At 39.2% G+C, this 16,251-nt stretch overlaps 1 protein-coding gene across 2 annotated transcripts in view; it reads left to right on the top strand.

The window, feature by feature from the left end:
- Nucleotides 1-16,251, top strand: part of SEC63 (SEC63 homolog, protein translocation regulator) — a 68,292-nt gene that overhangs the window by 15,369 nt on the left and 36,672 nt on the right. For both annotated transcript variants that reach the window (XM_056125113.1, XM_056125112.1), the window contains exons 2-4: nucleotides 4,140-4,239; nucleotides 13,448-13,562; nucleotides 15,358-15,470. In XM_056125113.1, the coding sequence (XP_055981088.1) occupies nucleotides 4,140-4,239; nucleotides 13,448-13,562; nucleotides 15,358-15,470 (328 nt within the window). The remainder of the gene's footprint in view (nucleotides 1-4,139; nucleotides 4,240-13,447; nucleotides 13,563-15,357; nucleotides 15,471-16,251) is intronic.

Here is a 16,251-nt window from a genome sequence, read left to right as displayed (position 1 = left end):
CAACAAGTTTTGTCACTGAGGGCCCAAGCCTGACTGTCCAGTGGCCTCTGGAGGATGACGGCCACCGAGCCGCCAAGAGGGAGCAGGCGGAGTGACAACACCCTTTCCTCTCTGGGGTGGACCGGTAACAGTAACGTACTGTGGGGTCCGGACGCACTTCTGCCAAAAGCCACTGGGTTTCGAGGTTTGTTTCTGAGTCTCTGGGATCATGGCTATTAAGCAGTTCAATCGGGAACCAGAGAGGCCATGCCTCCAATTATGTAGCTGAGCCGGAGGTGGTTTGTGGGTGTGTTTCCCACTACCTAATTTTTGGCTGTTTACTTTCTTGGTAAACTTTGCCCCAAGTTTTTGGGGTCTGGCCAAAGGCACAGCAGCAGTTTTGGGGTATCTGGAAGTCTGAAGGCGCCATCAGGCTACTGATGCACTTGCCTCACAGGTACAGATTGACCTGCTGGCGGCACCCTACCTCTATATTTGTACTTTTAATTATCCTTTTATTGAAACATGAATGTACTTGGCCTTCTTGTAAAAAAAATGTTTCATATTGGGTATGGAGAGTTAGTATGGTGGGTAGGGCCTTGCATGCAACCCACCTGTGTTCTATCCCTGGCACGCTATATGGTCCCCTGAGCACTGCCAGAAGTGATCCTTGAGCACAAAGCCAGGAGTAAGCCCTGTGCACTGCTGGGTGTAGCTTCAAAAACAAAAAAGTTTCATATAGTATATATAGTATATATAGACTTTTATGAGAAATGTTACACTGTCTCAATATTACTTTGTTTCTTTCAGGGCTCTGTTGTTCATTTTCTTTTCTTTTCTTTTCTTCTTTTGTTCTTGTTTTGTTTTTGTGCTAAACCCAGCTGTGCTCAGGGGTTATTCCTGGCTCTGCTCTCAAGAATTACTACCAGCAGTAGTCTGGAGACCATATGGGATACCAAGGATCGAACCTTTGTCGGCTGCATGCAAAGCAAGCATCCTGTCCACTGTACTACTATCTTTCTAGCCCTTGTTCATTTTCTTAAAAAGGTGTTCCTGGGGCTGGAGTGATAGCACAGCGGGTAGGGCGTTTGCCTTGCACGCAGCCGACCCGGGTTGGATTCCCAGCATACCATGTGGTCCCCTGAGCACTGCCAGGAGTTATTCCTGAGTGCAGAGCCAGTAGTCCCTGTGCATTTCCGGGTGTGACCCAAAAAGAAAAAAAAAAGGTGTTCCTTACATTTTGTAATTGTTATACAGATGAAAGAATTTTCTTATGTAAATTTCAGATATTTTTGCATTTAGATCTTTGTTGAATTTAATGTAGTGACTGAACATTTCATTATTTGCCTCTTCTTGAGGTAACAGATAATACAAAGATAATTGCAAATGTAAACATAGTCTTGTTTCGATAGTATTTGTTATCTGAGTGGATGGGAAGAATAAGAATCAGTGTATTACATATACTAATTATATCCAGAACATTACAACATGGAAGAGAACTAAGAATCTATGCCCAATAAATATCTTAAAATTTTTTTTTCTATTGAGGTTCTGGGATTTACAATACAATACAAAATTTACAATAAAATTTTTAAACTACAGATTATTCCTCGCCTAAAAAAAGTATACTGTTAATTATACTTTTTATGCATGCATCATTCCAATACTACACCCATCCAATAGATGCCTTATTTGCCCAAAACTCATGAGGATTTATTCTCTCCTCTTTTCAGTTTACTTTATCACAGTATTCTCTGTCTCTTGCTAATTATAGCTATTTCTTCAATTGGTCAGGCAAAAAGTCTTTGTATGGTTTTTGTTTGTTTCTTTTGTTTGGGGCCATACTGGGCAATGCTCATGGATTATTTCTGTCTCTGAACTACTCCTGGCGGTGCTTGGGGGTAGGGGTTGGGGGCATTCGGGCCTTATGGGATGCTGGGGATTGAAACTGTGTTGGCCGGGCCATATACAAGGCAAATGAGATTAACATGAGTTGGTGGTCTAGAGTCTTGTTTCTTTTAACTGTTGGCTCATGACTCCAACTAAAGGGTATATAGTGCAAAGAACCTTGGCAGTGGCAAAAGGCTTCTGAATGTGCAGTACCAAAAATGAATGCAAAGTCAAACACAAAGAGTCTGAGATGTTTCTGGCAGAATTTGCACCTGTTGTATTTTGTGGATGAAAAGTGGTCACAAATAGAAAAAATCTTGGCAGCCCTGGTCTAGAGCAGTGATTACCAATTCTTTTCATGCAGATTATTTTTCTCATGTCTTTTCAAACAGCAATATTATAATACAATATTTTCCCTATAGTTTTAATTAATAAAAGAACATCATTGTCCAAACAGTGACTGAGCCAGTTTTCAACATGGTGAGACAATTGGTATATTGTTGTCCAGCTGAAGAAGAGACTTTGGGAGCTAGATAACTGGTCTGTGATATCTTGTGCAGACTGTTCTGAATGTTGAATATAACTTTTTGATTCTTCATTTTCTTAGACGCCTTACGAATTTAGGAGTAGTTTTAGGAGCTACTCAGTTTTATTTGGAGAGGGATGTGGCACATTACAGTATTCAAGGGCTGCTTCTGGCTCTTTGCTACCTCCGGGAACTGTGGTATCAGGGATCTAGCCTGGGTCTCTTCCATGCAAAGTATGTGTTCCTACCATTGAGCACTTTCTCTCACCCCTAAATTTTGGAAGGAAAAATGATACATCTTTTGTTTGAATGTTAATGTCTGTATCATTTACTGTGTTTTTTTTTTATAGTATAGGAGTACTGCTATTTATTCAGCCATTGATTAAGCTGATTGAATTGGGCATGAACTCCACTATCATTTACTATATTAATTTTAGTAATTAAAACCTTTTGAATTTTATTAATAATTTTTATAATTTTAAAAATACCAAAAGGTAGAAATACTTATTTGAATTGATAAATAAAGATACTTTAAAAAAATATTTTGGTATGCCTAGTTCCTTTTCTCTCCTCCAAAATGCTTCATAAATCAATGGTATTCCTAACAATTTATAGTAAGCATGGATAAGCTAATACTTTTAAAATTAGAAAGTTAATAAACCTTTTATTCTCATATCATGAAAAATTGGAAGGACATTTTTGGTGATAGTAACTTTGACTTGAGCTCCTTCTTACAGATATTTGGAATGTGTGTCATGGATGTCTGGTATGCTAGAAATCTAAGTGCTATTGTGTAACTATATACCCTGTGGTGTACTTATTGATTTAAGTGTTTTAACTTGAAAAAGTTATGCAAACCTAGTGACTTTTGTGTTTGATAAAACAATATATAAGTTTTGACTTTGGGGTAGTTATTTTTAATTGAACTACAGATTATTCCTGGCCTGAAAAATAGCCTTTCGGGAACACCAAGTGGAGGGTGTTTGGAGGATCCTCCCAGGAGGGGAGATGCAGGTTGAAAGTAGACTGGACTGAACATGTTCGCCACTCAATGCCTCTTTGGCTGATCACAGCGCCCAGGAGGAGAGAGAGAACAGGGGGGAATGCCCTGCCACAATGGCAGGGGGGGATGGGGGGATGGAAGGATGGGGGGGGAGGGATATTATCCTGGTGGTGGAAAATGGGCACTGGTGGAGGGATGGGTATTTGATCGTGGTATGACCGAGATCCAAGCACAAAAATTTGTAAATCTACAACTGTACCTCATGTCGTTTCACTAATAAAAAAGAAAAAGAAAAAAAAAAAGAAAAATAGCCTTTCTAGTTATTTTCATGTCTGAAGTATATAATTTCTAGCTTCTGGAACAGACAGTATATTTTAATGTTTGTAAGAATATTTTTAGCTTTCTGTAGTAGATGGAAAGGAGAGAATTTCTCAGAAGTTACTGATATGTGACCAAATATTTTGGTTAATGTCAAGTTTTACATTTTTAATCAAATTATTTAAGTCTGACATGAAAAGTGGTTGCTTGGTACTTGAATAAAGTGTTTCAGATAGGTTAAATTTTCTACCACTTAGAACAAATAACCTATCTTATGAAATATTTTAAAGGTTACATAAATAGGCATTGCTTTCATGTTTCAGTAAAATATTAACAGAACAATGAAGGTTAATAAGGTATTACTCTGGTTTTTTCTTTCAGTATGAAAGATTATGTGACATTACTTATTTTTCTTTTTGACAGAGCAAATTCGATTAAAGAATATCAGAAAAGTATATGGAAGATGCATGTGGTATCGTTTACGGTTGCTAAAACCACAGCCAAATATTATTCCTACAGTAAAGTAAGTAATTGGTTTCAATTAACAGATATATTTAGTACTTACTCTCTCCTACATATTATTAAAAATAGGGGTATAATAATATGTACATGAGTAAAACAGGTCTGTAGAGAAATTGTAGCCTTAGAGTAGGGTAAGCTGTGATTAGTAAGTTGAAAACTGCCTGTACAGAATGGTTCCGAAGTTTAAAGTGATATAGAGTGGAGAGTGTGCTTTTGATTTAGGAGGAGGAAAAGGTTCTCAGAACTTGAAAGAAGACCGTATGCATCTTATCAGGATTTGACTTTTATTTTAAAGATCAGGGGCATCAAAAGCTGGGCAGTGGTGGCCAAGTTGGCCTTTTATAGTGCTAATTAAAGTTTATTGAGCACATACTGTATGCTGGGTGCTGTGCTAGGTTTTTATATGTGACCTCATTCTATACAAACTTGAAGGTAGATATTCTTGCATTTTCTTTTTTCTTTTTGTTTGTTTATTCTTTTTTTTTTGTTTATGTAGGAGTACTGCTATTTATTCAGCCACTGATTAGGCTGATTGAATTGGGCATGAACTCCACCTTACTTTTTTTTTTCATTTTTTATAATTTTATTTATTGAATCACCATGAGAGCAGTTACAAAGCTTTCAGGTTTAAGTCTTGGTCATACAATGAAACACCTGTACTTCACCAGTGCCCATTCTCCCCCACTGAAAACCCCAGTATATCCCCATCCCACCTATGGGGAAGATGATTTCCACATTACTCTCTCTACCGTCAGTATTTTGACACCAGACCCACCATTATTATTTGAGATTTTACCTTAACACTCAGATCTGCCTAAAAGGCAACAGTAGACAATTTGTTTTCTATTGCTGGTTATGAATAACATACGATGTCACACAGCTGCAGTAGTGGCTGTGCGATTTTAAAATTCTGAAATTTTAACAATTAAATCTGGAGGGATTTCTGCTAAAACCTGCTGGGTTCCGAGATTTGTCCTGAGTTTCTGGGATCATGGCTGTTAAGCAGCTTGATCAGGAGCCAGAGAGGCCATTCGTGTGTGGCGACTAGGGGTCTTGTTGGGACGGGGAGGAAAGGGCTGGCCCCACCCCTATCCCACGAGGCCTCACGTGTCTCTTCACTGATGGGCCCATAACTGACTCTCCAATGGCCTTTGGTGGATGGCGGCCACCGAACCACCAAGGAGGAGCAGGTGGAGGGACAGCACCCTTTTCCCCCTGGGGTGACTCAGGGACAGTAACCTACTGTGCGGTCTGGACGCATTTCTGCCAAAAGCTTCTGGGTTTCGAGATTGGTTTCTGAGTCTCTGGGATCATGGCTGTTAAGCAGCTTGATCAGGAGCCAGAGAGACCGTTTGTGGGCGAGACTTGGGGTCTTTTTGGGGTGGGGAGGAAAGGGCCAGCTCCACCCCCATCCCATGAGTCCCCGCGAGTCTTGTCACTGCGGGCCCAAACCCGACTGTCCAATGGCCTCTGGCGGATGGTGGCCATTGAGTAGCCAAGGGAGAGCAGGCGGAGGGACAGCACAGCACCCTTTCCCTCCTAGGGTGGCTCAGCGACAATAACCTACTGCGGAGTCCAGACACATTTCTGCCAAAAGCCGCTGTGTTTTGAGATTTGTTCTAAGTTTCTGGGATTGTGGCCGTTAATCAGATGGATCAGGAGCCAGAGAGGCCGTTCGTGGGCGACGACTCGGGGTCTCGTTGGGGTAGGGAGGAAAGGGCCGGCTTCACCTCCATCCTGTGAAACCCCTTGTGTCTTGTCACTGAGGGCCCAAACCTGACTGTCCAGTGGCCTCTGGAGGATGACAACCACCAGGCCACCAGGGGGAACAGACCAAGGCACGAAAACCTATTCCCACCTGGGGTGGCCCAGTGCTGTTAACCTACTGCAGAGACCGGACCCATTTCTGCCAAAAGCCATTGGGTTTTGAGATTTGTTTCTAAGTCTCTGGGATCATGGCCATTAAATGCAGTTCTATCAGGAACCAGAGAAACCATGCTTCCAATTATATAGGTGGTTTGTGGGTGTGTCTCCCACATACCTAACTTTTGGCCATTTACTTTCTTGGTAAACTTGGCCCCAAGTTTTTGGAATCTGGCCAGAGGCACAGCAGCAATTTAGGGGTATCTGAAAGTCTGACAGTGTCATCAGGCTGCTGATGCACTCGCCTCACAGGTACAGAGTGATCTGCTGGCGGCACCATACCCCCTTGTTTGTTTATTCTTGCTTTTTCTCAGAATAGGAAACTGAAGCCAATACAATGTAACTTGACTAAGGTCAGGCAGCTACAAGTGGTGGAGTGGGGACTAGTCAGCTACCTGTTATTTTAACAGGTTTATTTGCAGAGACCCTTAGCATGGTTGATTAGAGGATGCCTATTCACTTTTTTTCAGCTTGGTTTAAAGCCTGGGATTTGAACCTCTAAGCCCTTAGTCTCTCCCCCAACCCCCTGCCTCCCATGGGTTTCTCTACTTTTTCTTCCCTTTGTTGTGATGACTGGGAGCTGCAGACACACTTAGTTGCTGATCTTGCCAGGGACTGCATGTGGAGTTGTGGTGCTCGCACCCTTGAGCAAACTGCTTGCTGGGAATCACTTCTTCAGGTGCAGTGCTTAAAATCTGTTTGTTGATTCTGTACTCTGTTCTGAAGGTTGCAGTGCTTGAGTACGTTGTGGCTGTGCTTATTTGGGTGGGGTCACGCTTCTGACCATAGTGCTTGCATTTTTAATTGCTTTGTGCTGCAGTTGCTTACTTTACTTACAGTACTTGTGCACATCTGGCTGCTATACACTGGTGACTGCACTGTACAGCCTCAAACAGTAGAGCTGGGACTGTGATCAACATTGGGATCAGCCTCCTGCCCTCACAGTTGCAAGGCAGGCGTTTGCCACTGAGTCATCTTCAGGTCCCAAAGCTTTAAATTTACAGAGTGGAAAGAGTTTCTATTTCTGGAGGACTCTATCTTGTGAATGGCCTTCATCTGTACCATTGATAGGAGGGGAGGACCAGCAGAGAACAATGGTAGAAATGAGGGTTGAAGAAGGAGCTAACAGGGTGTATGCTTTGCTATGCAATGTGGGTTGTGATCCCCAGCACTGCAGGGTCCCAACCTCTAGTACTGCTGGGCAGGGCCCCCAAAGAAAAACTAAATGAAATGAAAAGAGAAAGAAAAATGGTAGAACCATTGGTCTGTTTTCATTATCAATAAATTATTGATCAATAAATCAGTTAACCACAATTAATTGGGCTTCCCAAGCCGTGTTTAAGAGGTAGTGGGGACATCCCCGCTGTTCTCAGCCAGCTAGACCGGTGGTAAAATGCATATGGTGGATGCGATGCTGCGTGGGCCCTGTGGTGCTGGGGATTACCTTGGATGCCCAGTGGTTCATTCTCAAGCCATACCTGTTGGTGCTCAGGGGCCTTTTGGTCTGCATGCAGTGATACTCAGGAGCTTATTTATGCTGCTGGGACATGTGCTCTACTACTTGAGCTATATCCTGGCCCCAAGAGTTCCTTATTTCTACTTTTGTTAAGGGAGGTGGTTTAGTCATACCCCATGATGCTCAGGTTTTGTGCTCAGGTTCCCAAGACATGCTAGAGACTGAATTGAAGCTCCAACGTGTGGATGTGCTCCAGTTTGATAGTTTCTTTTCCAGCCTCTAGGACCATTTTAAATCTTAATTTAGATGATGATGATAGCTTTTAATATATCTATAATTTCAGGGAGTTAACTGGTTTTTCTTTATAAGATTTGACTTTGCCTAGTCTTTGTAGAGGGAGGAAAAACTTAGTTTTACTATTGAATTCATGATGTGAAATTAAATGGCAAAATTAGTATATGAATGTAGTTTCATAATCACCTGTTTTTTGTTTTTTTGTTTGATTTTGGTTTTTGAGCCGTACTTTGCAATGCTTAGGGGTTTACGCCTGACTCTGCACTCAGGAATTACTCCTGGTGGTGCTTGGGGGACCATATGGGATTCCGGGGATTGAACCTGGGTTGACTGAATGCAAGGCAAACAAATACCCTACCCTCTGCACTATTGCTTCAGCCACTGAATCACTGTTTATTTTTTGCTATTCTCTCTCTCTCTGTTTTTTTTTTTTTTTAATTTGTTTTGGGGCCCTACCCGACAGTGCTGAGGGATTACTCTTGACTCTGTGCTCAGGAATTAGTCCTGGGAGGTTTGGGGGATTATGTGTGCTGGAAATCGAACCTGTTGTGCAGCATGCAAGGTAGATTCTCCACCAGTGTACTATCACTCCAGCCTCTCTCTCGCTTTTTGTGGTGCTGGGACCTCATTTCAGGTCTCATGCATGCAAGGCCTGCATAATACCTGTTGAGTCACATCTCTTGCTCCTTCTCATTTTATTTTATATTTTTATTTTTTATGCTTTTTGCTTTTTGGGTTATGCCCCGCAGTGCTCAGGGGTTACTCTTGGCTCTGCACTCAGGAATTAGTTGTCGTGGTGCTTGGGGGACCATACGGGATGCCAGAGTTTGAACCCGGGTCTGCCGTGTGCAAGGCAAACACCCTACCCACTGTGCACTGTACTATCCCTCTGGTCCACTATCCCCCTACTTGGCCTCCTCACTCCCCCAACCCCTTCTCGCATCAGACTTTTACACGCAGCAAAAAGCAAATACTTTTGGCCTCCCAAGTTGTTTCTTCTTTGGATTTAGGTAAATACTTTGTGGGTTTCTGATCCTAAGTTGTCAAGATAAAAAAACATTCTGAAGTTCTTATAAAATTAGTAAACTGAATAATTGGAAATGCAAATTTAATGAAGAGTATTTAGATTCATACAACCACAAATTAGATAAGGTCAAAAACTATGAAATGTTTTTCCATAGTTAATACTGAAGCATTTTCTCAAAGTTAAACAGCTGTAGGAGTCAGGAACATAGTGTATGGAGTATATATTAGAGCATGTGCCTGACCTGGGTTTGGACTCCATGACATGCACCCTCCCCCCCCCCCCCCCCACACACACACACACACACACACACACACTGGCTTCTCTCCATGTCTGGGTTTCCCTTGCACTGTAGGACCAAGTACTGAATTACTGGACTGGTTGGCCAAGTATTGAAGGGAGTGGTCACTGGGACCCCTGAGCACTGCTTGGGAGAGTCCACTCACCTGCCCACCCCCCAACCCCCCCAGTCCTGCTATTAGTGTGTAAGAGATCTCATTTTTTGTAAGTGGCTTCAAAAATGATTCTTTTTTGGGAGGGGAGGGAGGTGAAACAAGGTAGGTTTTATTGAAACTTACTTAGATGTGAGGGGAGAGAGGGGGAGAAGTACATGTTGGAGAGAACACAGGCTTCTCTAGAGTGGAAATAAGCAAAGAAACAGACAGACAAGGAAAATCATGGGCTTGAAGAACAAAGCCCTTTTCTTTCTTTCCTTTCTTTTTTTTTTGGGTTGGCATTTATTTATTTATTTTTGGGAGTGTGAAGGCATGTCCAGTGGTACTCCAAGCTCTGCACTCAGGAATCCCTCCTGGCAGTGCTCAAGGGAACCATACATATGGGGTACCAGGAGATTGAATCCGGGTCAGGTTTACAGAAGGCAAGCACCCTACCCACTGGTCTATTGCTGCAGCCCCCCGAAACAATTCTTAAAGTATGATTAAGAAAAAGCATAAGGACACAGAAATTTCTGAAGATCTGTTTCGGGAAAAGACTTTTCTGAGGATAACAAATAAGCTTTTTGGAAAATGGGCAAATAGCTTGGTATAACCCATTTGTTTTTACCTTTGCATTGAGCCTCAAGTTTCATTGGATGTGCTTCTTTTTATCCTTTGGGATTTTTAAATTACTTTATTTCTCTCTCTGTTTTTAAGAAGAACCATGATTTACAAAGCTATTGATAGTTCAGTTTTGGGTCTATATATATCAACACCAATCCCTCCAGCAGTGTCAACTTCCCTCCACCAGTGTTCCCATATTTCCTTCCCCACTCCAGCTCCCCACCCTCTCCCTGACTGTCATTACATTACACTACAGTGGTTTCAGCTTAGAGCTCATGTTTTAAGTATTGTTGAGTCTGTGTTGGAGAGATGGCTATACCACTCACCCATATTACCAGATATGATATATATTGCCAGTATATCACCAGCTATACCACTCACCCATGTCACCCATAGCACATGATGCCTATTCACCCATTACTTCCTGTTTTCTTCTTCCCTTCTTGATTTCTTTCCTTTTCTGTCTTTCTCCTCTATAAACACTGGGCTGAAGGTGATCTAGACATTCCCCTTTACTTCTGTCATTAGCCTCTCTTCTCCCTGTTTCTTCAACTCACAGGGCCAGAGCCACATCGAAAATACCCACTAGGATGATCACCTGTGTGTTGGGTTCCCTTTCCCTTCTCCTTTTTTGCTTTCAAATAATGCCTTAGTGGTTTTTATTTCACCTCTATCTTATTTTCTGAACTTGATTAATTTTAGGAAGGAGTTAGTAAAACTAACATTTTTTGGTTATAAAATATCTTTTCAGTGTTCTTTACCATATTGAGGATATTGAGAGTATTAGCAGACTTTGGACTTGAATGAAAATTATTTTAAATAATTTTTGTTATTCATTCAGCAAGTAGTTACTGTGTATCTACTATGTGTCAGGTGGTATACTGGGTGGTGATATACTATGATTTAACAAATAGACATGGTATCCAACTCAGTTTTTGGGGGAAATGGCAAGTAAGCAAATAATGACAATATAATTATGTTGTTTCAAGGACAGTGTAGGGGTTCCTTGAAAATGCAGAGAATTTACTCTGGTTCCAAGCAGAGTAAATGAGGTCTGAACTGAGACCTATTTTGGTAAGAGTTGCTAATAATAGTCAGTAAAAAACATGAACTAACTTATAACTACCTCTGAGACACCTTTATAAGTATTTTTTGTAATATCTCTTAATTCTCATAAGCACCCTACAAGTTGGAAACAGGGTTGTGAAAGACTAAGTAACTTGCCAAAATTTTGGTTAATAAGTGGTGATGCTGGGGTTTGACCTCAGGTAGTTTTATTCCAGAGTTCTGTGAATAGCCTTTTCCTAGCTAGCCAGCAGAATGTGAGAGTGTTCCAGGTGGGGCTTCCTCATCTTTGAGCTAAGATAGGCAGGAAGATAGTATAGAAGCAGCTTTGAAGTATTAGGCCAGTTTAAAGGTTTGAACTATAGTTTGGTCAGGTAGGAAAGAATTTGCCTGTGAGTGCCAGATGTCTTTGAAGCTACTTCTATCAGTTAAAACTAAGATTTTGTGCTCAAAGAGCTTGCAATGAGCCAGAGTCTGCATTTCTGTGGCAGTAAGTAAACAAAGGCTCCATATTGATGTCTCGCGACAAGGGATAAGGATTATTTCCTGCAGGAAAGATAATTTGAATTGTCCTGATGAAGAGGGTTTGAATTGGCAGAGATAGGGAATGGGAATTCTAGGTAGAAAAATGTAAGAGAATGAAAGCATGATGGAAAGTTTAGAGAATATTGTAAGTTATGGATTTATTTTGTTTTTTGTTTGGAAAAGGGTGAGCAAGTAGGTAGAAACTGGATTTTCTAGAGTTTTATTTCAAATAAACTTGAGTTAATGTTCCTACCGAAAGGTAAAATACGTGGAATATTTTTTTTTTCTGTTCTTGAGAATATTTCTTTCTAGTTCTGTTGTATTAGTCCTACAATGATTAATTTTTGTCTTTGTTTAATAATTCTTAGTATAACAAGTTATGCTACAAGGGGTAAAACAATTAATTAGTTTATTATGTCACTTCTAAGGTGATATACTTTTCTCTCTTGGATATATATTGGATTTTGGGCCAAACCTGGTGGTGCCCAGAGCTTACTCCTGGCTCTGTACTCAGGGATCACTCCTGATGGGACTGGGGGATCATATAGGGTGCTGGGGATTGAACCCATGTCTGCCGCATGAGAGGCAAGAGCTCTACCCACTGTACTATCTTGCTGGCTTCTATTTATACATTTTAATAAAATCTTTATAGAAACTGATTACATTGTACATACAACTTTTTTGTTATTTGACAATGATGGTGGTGGCACGTACTTATTTGGTGGTCAAAGTTGCACACTGTGTGTCCTTTTGTGCACTGTGCGTGCACACACACATACACACACACATACACACACACTGTGTATGACACTATTGTTCTCACAAAGGAATTCAAGGCCTAACTCCTGGATGGCAGATGTTTTACCATAAAACCATATGTTTGGCCCCTATATATGATTTGGTGAGGGATGGGGGCAGAGGATGCTATTGCTTAACCATTCTTTTCCACTTTCTATGCTTAATTATAATTTTTTCCTTCTAAATTTCTTGACAAGAATAGGTCAGAGAGAAAGGTTTGTATACTTTTTTAGGGCTTTTGGTTACTACTACAAGATACTCCATCAAGGTGGAGAGTATATTAGTGTTTCTTTTTTACTTTAGCTTCTCCATTCCTGGCAATAGTCTTTTTTTTTTCTTTCAGTTGAATCACCCTGACTGAGATTAACAACTGCAAAGTAACAGTAGACTTTAAGTCAGTGTAAGAAACTTACTGGAGAGAATACACTGGTGTTTTTCAAGTTACATGTTTTTTTATATATATATATATACATTTTTTTTTTAATGTATTTGCATGGTCTGACTAAAAAAATGTTCCTTAGTGTGGTTTCATGGTTTAATTAATCTAATTAAGCTGTAAATGGTTTATGTAGTTCCTTATAATGAACACTTAGGTTGTTTCCAAAGTTTTATTATTATAAACAGTGCTATTCATCTTTGCACAATTGACCCATTTTTTTAAACTATCATCTCTTTAATTTTTTGTAGTTTTCTTACTAAAAGTATAATAGCAACTTTTTTGCATTAAATAATTTACCAGATTCTTTGGTATTGTTTATTTTATTTGAACTAATGTAATAGATTCAACAAGATCATATGTTGAATAACTTATTTGCTTAACATTTATAAATAATACTTAAGAAGCTATTGCAACAAGGCTCTACTAGATTCTAGAGAATTCAGAGGTGGAAAAGTCTGTGATTGTTACAGGAATTTATAATCCGCTCTAGAATTTGAATAGGCAGCAGAATGGTGATATGTGACTACATTGCTTTATGCCTTAATCTTGATAGAATGTCTTTAGACTCTTACAGCAATACCATATGGATGTATTTACTTATACTTTACATATCTTTTCCCTAAACAGGAAAATAGTTCTGCTTGCAGGATGGGCATTGTTTTTATTCCTTGCTTACAAGGTTTCCAAAACAGATCGTGAATATCAAGAATACAATCCATATGAAGTATTAAATTTGGATCCTGTAAGTAATATTTTTATACAGTACATATTAGTTAAATGATCTGTGAAAATACTGTTGACCCATACCTAAAACAAATTAGGCTGTGCCTAAAAAATCAGACTTTGGTCAGTTGTATATATATTTTAATTAAAATAAGAGACCGCATCTCTTCCTCTTTTTTGCTGGGAATGGCTCGTGGGTTTTTCACCGCACCTAGGAGTGCTCAGAATACATGCAGAGCTTACTTCTGGTTCTATGCTCAGGAATCACTCCTTGAGGTACTAGTAGGAACCATGTGTGGGGCCAGAGATCAAAGTGGGGTCAGCCACATGCTAGGCAAAATCCCTGTACTGTCTCTCAAGCCTTTCATTATTGTTCATATGAGTAAGATTTTTAGACTACAGATGATGTTTGTTATCCTTTTAAGTATTGGTCTGCATTTGTTAAAAATGTAAGAATATTTGAAGATGAGACTAGAAGTTAGTGACCAATTTAAGATTGGTTTAAATTTTTGTTAAAAGCAGGAGGTTTATTTATGTTGGACAATAAAAGTCTTACTACCCTTTAATATTTAACATCTAGGTGGAGTATTATGGTTTTTTTTTTAAGTTGGAGTGTTACTTTTTTTTAAAAAAAATAGTCTTGTAAAGAATTGGTACCATTTGTTATAGAAAATTAGTTTATTCTTGAGTATAATCCAAGTTCTCGATTAAACTTGATTCTTGGGTCTCATCAATCCCAGTTAAAAAATCTTTCATATATGTCGATAAGAAGGTAGAACTGAAATTAATGGTAGGGATCATCTGGCCTTTTATTTTCAATAGAGAAAATGAGGTCTGGAAAATTGGTGTTTGTTCCAGGGTCTCATAACTTCTTAGTGGCCAAACTGAATCTAGTGTTTTTTCCATATAACCCTCCCCAACAAACTATTTTCTTATAGTTTCTACTCAGTAAGGGGCTTGATTAAGAGACACACAATCAAAAGTGTTTATCTTCTATTTTTCTGCTTTGTAAAAGCTTGCATAATATCCAAATATCCAGTTATTGTGTGTGGTGATATGGTCTTTAAGAATTTTTTTTAAGATTGAAAGGTTTTGGGGACATATTTATGCCCAAAAATATCTATGAAGAAACTATTAATAGAAACTAAGTTTAGGAAACAAAGTTAACTTACTAAATTAGTTATTAAAATTTTGTGAAACACTTGAAACCATATATTCTTTAGAGTTTAGTTTAGAAAGGAAGTTAACCTCCTTTGATTTGAGTTTTTTTTTTAGCTAGACTTAATTTACTGTGATTGTTCTTTGATAATTAAATGTCATTTTCTTATGTGTTATTTAACATTAACATATTTCTTATGTGTTATATAACATTATGTAGTGTTAACCCTCAAATCATCAGTACCTAGTACAGAATTTTACATAGTAGGTGCTCAATAAAATAAAACTTTGATAAAGTAAGTGTATATAAATATATTTTTGGTTTTGGGGCCACACTCAGTTCTCCTCAAAGCTATTTCTTGGCTCTGTATTCAGGGATTACTCCTGGGAGGTTGGGAGACCATATGGGGTGCCAGGGATTGAACTTGGGTTAGCTATATGCAAGGCAAGAGTCTTATCCACTGTATGATCTCTCCAGCCCTTTCCCCAAATAAGTATATTTTTATTTAAATTAATAATTGGGATGAAAATTATGGGACCAAATATACAGAATTAAAGCTACTATTTTTTTCTGAAAATATTTAAGTTCAAAATGGAATGAATTATGTTTTATGGCATTGTGCCTAATTTTAGTAATATGCAACTTTTCCTTTTAGGGGGCAACAGTAGCAGAAATAAAGAAACAGTATCGTTTGCTGTCACTGAAATATCATCCAGATAAAGGAGGTGATGAAGTTATGTTCATGAGGATAGCAAAAGCTTATGCAGCGTAAGTATGAGAGAAGTCATCATCTGTTTCTGATTTTGTTCTGGGGTCACTCCTGGCTTTGTTAGAGGTTGGCTCTCCTGGTGGTGGTGGGGAACCATGCAGTACTAGGGATCAAACTCGGGTTCTTCTGCATGCAGCTCATTTGCTCAGCTTGTTGAACTCTACCCCCTCCCCCCTCCCCCCCCCCCCACCCACCCACACACACACACACTCACACACAGCTCTCTTCCCGTTCTGCGTCACTGGAGTCAAAGCATATTTTGGTAGAGATAATTTTCTATCACACTAAAATAGCAAAGTAAAATAATAACACATTTTTATTAAATATTGACCCACATTGTGAATCTTTGGAACTCTGGCAACTAACTTATGGTGCTTTTACCATGTAAAATCAAGTAGTTACTGATACATTTATTGAATTGCTTTCTATGTATCTTGGTTAGAAGAGGGTACTTAACACCTTGATTTTACTTTTGATTTTTAAGTTAAATTGTATTTTTCTTATTTTAACAGTATGGCTTGTCTCAAAACTGTTTCAAGATGAGTTTACTTTATGGAAAACAGAATAGACTATAAAATTAGAAGTAGTTATTCCTTGTGTTGTTGCTCTTAAAAGAGATAAAGGTTAGCTGAGTTCTCAGGACAGGTGATAGATACATTTCCACACAATTCTTGCATTGAATTAAAGAGTAAAAGTGTTTTATTTTGAGGACTTAATTATATGTAATATAAGCTAGTTTAAAAACTGTAAATAATAGGATACTCAGCAGACTGTGAAATT

Source organism: Sorex fumeus, unplaced genomic scaffold (assembly GCF_029834395.1).
Source record: "Sorex fumeus unplaced genomic scaffold, SorFum_2.1 ptg000054l, whole genome shotgun sequence".
In the NCBI taxonomy this organism is placed as follows: Eukaryota; Metazoa; Chordata; class Mammalia; order Eulipotyphla; family Soricidae; genus Sorex; species Sorex fumeus.
This window is presented reverse-complemented; position numbering and strand designations above follow the sequence as displayed.